The sequence below is a fragment of the Oratosquilla oratoria genome, chromosome 11 (genome assembly GCF_046742065.1).
Source record: "Oratosquilla oratoria isolate Oo_2021 chromosome 11, ASM4674206v1, whole genome shotgun sequence".
NCBI classification, from domain to species: domain Eukaryota; kingdom Metazoa; phylum Arthropoda; class Malacostraca; order Stomatopoda; family Squillidae; genus Oratosquilla; species Oratosquilla oratoria.
This window is the reverse complement of record NC_134787.1, coordinates 2,393,534-2,396,276: the sequence shown is the minus strand read 5'-3', so window position 1 is coordinate 2,396,276 and position 2,743 is coordinate 2,393,534. Positions and strand designations below refer to the sequence as shown.

The 2,743-nt window shown below is 46.2% G+C and overlaps 1 protein-coding gene across 1 annotated transcript in view; it reads left to right on the top strand.

Annotated features, from left to right (window-relative positions):
• LOC143029558 (hemocyanin B chain-like) overlaps positions 1–2,212 on the top strand; it is a 2,274-nt gene extending 62 nt beyond the window's left edge. Inside the window, exons 1-2 of the mRNA XM_076192222.1 lie at positions 1–1,490; positions 1,677–2,212. The exon at positions 1–1,490 is cut by the window's left edge and continues 62 nt beyond it. Of these exons, the coding sequence (XP_076048337.1) occupies positions 1–1,490; positions 1,677–2,098 (1,912 nt within the window). The 3' untranslated portion in view covers positions 2,099–2,212. The remainder of the gene's footprint in view (positions 1,491–1,676) is intronic.
• The last annotated feature ends 531 nt before the right edge of the window (positions 2,213–2,743 follow it).

Sequence of the window (2,743 nt, the reverse complement as noted above, 5' to 3'; positions counted from 1 at the left end):
ATCAGGGACTGATGTGGCCCACAAACAACAAGCCATCAATCGACTTCTCTTCAAAGTCACAGAACCAATCCGATCCAAATTCACTGATCTGAAAGAGGCCTCCACCAGCTTCGTACCTACTGGTGCCGGAGAGTTGCTCAAGAAGGAATATGACGATCACCGACTTCTTGAACAGAAGCACTGGTTCTCTCTCTTCAACCCCCGTCAAAGGGAAGAAGCCCTCATGCTCGTCGATGCCCTGCTGGAGAGCACCGACTTTGACCACTTCAAGAACACGGCCGCTTACTTCCGTGAGCGCATGAACGAGGGAGAATTCGTGTATGCCGTATACGTGGCTGTCACCCACTCCGAAGTATGCGATGGAGTCATCCTTCCTCCTCTGTATGAGGTGACACCTCACATGTTCACCAACTCCGAGGTTATCCAGAAGGCTTATACAGCCAAGATGACACAGACGCCTGCCAAGTTCCACATGGAGTTCACTGGCTCTCGCAAGAACCCCGAACAACGTGTGGCTTACTTCGGAGAGGACGTCGGCATGAACTCCCACCACGTTCACTGGCACATGGACTTCCCCTTCTGGTGGCATGGAGACAAAATCGACAGGAAGGGAGAACTCTTCTTCTGGGCCCATCACCAGCTGACTGCTCGTTTCGATGCCGAACGTCTGTCCAACTACCTTCCCGTGGTCGATGAGCTCTACTGGAGCAGACCCATCAAAGAAGGATTTGCTCCCCACACTACCTACAGGTACGGAGGAGAGTTCCCCTCCCGTCCTGACAACAAGGTTTTCGAGGCTGTCGAAGGAGTTGCGCGCATCAGAGATATGAAGGAGATGGAGAGCCGCATCAGGGACGCAATCTCACATGGATACATCGTCGCCAAGGACGGAACTCCCATCTACCTCGACAATGACCATGGTATCGATATCTTGGGAGACGTTCTTGAATCTTCCACCACCAGCCCCAACGCAGCATATTATGGTGCTCTTCACAACTACGCCCACATCATGTTGGGAAGGCAAGCCGATCCCAGGGGCAAGTTCAACATGCCACCGGGTGTCATGGAGCACTTCGAGACTGCTACTCGTGACCCCTCCTTCTTCAGGCTCCACAAGTACATGGACAGTCTCTTCAAACTACACAAGGACAAACTCAAACCCTACACTGCAGATGATATCGGCTATGCAAATGCCCATATCACCGAGGTAGAGATTGATGGCGACCTGTCGACTTACTTTGAAGATTTCGAGATTGATCTCACCAATGCTCTCGACGACACTGAAGAAATCGACGACGTGGCAATCTCTACCTTCGTTAAGCGTCTCAACCATAAGCCCTTCACCTACAAGATTGGGGTTGACTCCGATCACGGAGATACCGCCACCGTTCGAATCTACCTTTGCCCCAAATACGACTACAATGGCATCGAACTTCACCTTGACGAGTACCGATGGGGCTGCATTGAGATGGACAAGTTCTGGACTCACTGTAAGTACTGACCTGTTTCTAAGCAAGCTTAGTATAATTGGTATCCCTCAAAATGAATCCCTCAAAATATATGAGTAAATTAAATAGGAGCTCTGTTGTTAATTCCAGAATTATTTCTTTATGTGGATGAGTACCTACCTCTATGGTAGATGTATAGTTAACTAATCCAGCAATTCTTTCTTCCAGTAAACGGAAAACACCAGACAATCGAGCGCAAGGGTTCCGACTCTTCAGTGACCATCCCCGACCGCGTACCTTTCCATGACCTCATCAAGGAAGCCGATGACGCTGTTGCAGCTGGAGAAGACTTAGTTCACTCGGATGTCAGGGCCTGTGGACACCCCGCCAGGATGCTCTTACCTAAGGGCAAGTCCGAGGGTATGGAGTTCAACCTCTTCGTGGCAATTACCAGTGGTGATGATGCTACACATCCCGACCCAGCCGCCAGTGAGCACGGCAGCTCCCATGGCTACTGTGGTTCCCACGGACAAGTTTATCCCGACAAGAGGCCCATGGGCTACCCACTCGACCGCAAGGTTCCCGACGAACGCGTCTTCCATGTTGATAACATCAATGTCAGCACTGTCAAAGTATTCCACAAGGAATGAGCAAGATGTCCTACTTAAAGCCAAACAACTATCTTTGCATTTGGAATCGCATGACTTTTCACCTGAAAGGAGAGAAATGAGGAATCATGAGGAAAATAAACATATTTTTCGGTTTGCCTGTATATTTTTTACCTAAGAATGAGTACTATTAAAACACCTTTACTTATAAAAATCATTTTCAATGATGAACGAATAAATTCTATACTGACTCAGGAAACCTAAAAATTGTGGGTATTGGCAAGTTTTGCTGATGACAAAAACTGACAAAAGTGCCATATTTTTATTCTTAGTGTGAATAATCTCAGTTCTTGCATATAATGTATGAATTGAAATGAATGATCTTGTATTCACTATGAAATCACAAATGATGGACAAATAAATAATAGTTATGCGAAACAAGTGGAAGTTAACTTGAAACCCATGGTATGCTTTCTATACAACACAACCATATTTCTATGAAAATGAACACGATGAACATCAACCCATACTTAATACTAAAGATAAATAAATTCCTCACAAATAAACCTTAGTATGTAAAGTTTCTTTTTACAATGTCATAAATCGCCATCACCGGCATAGGTTTCCCTAGAGGCGTGTAATCACCTCTATTATCAACCCTGTATACAGATCAATGTAGATGTAATA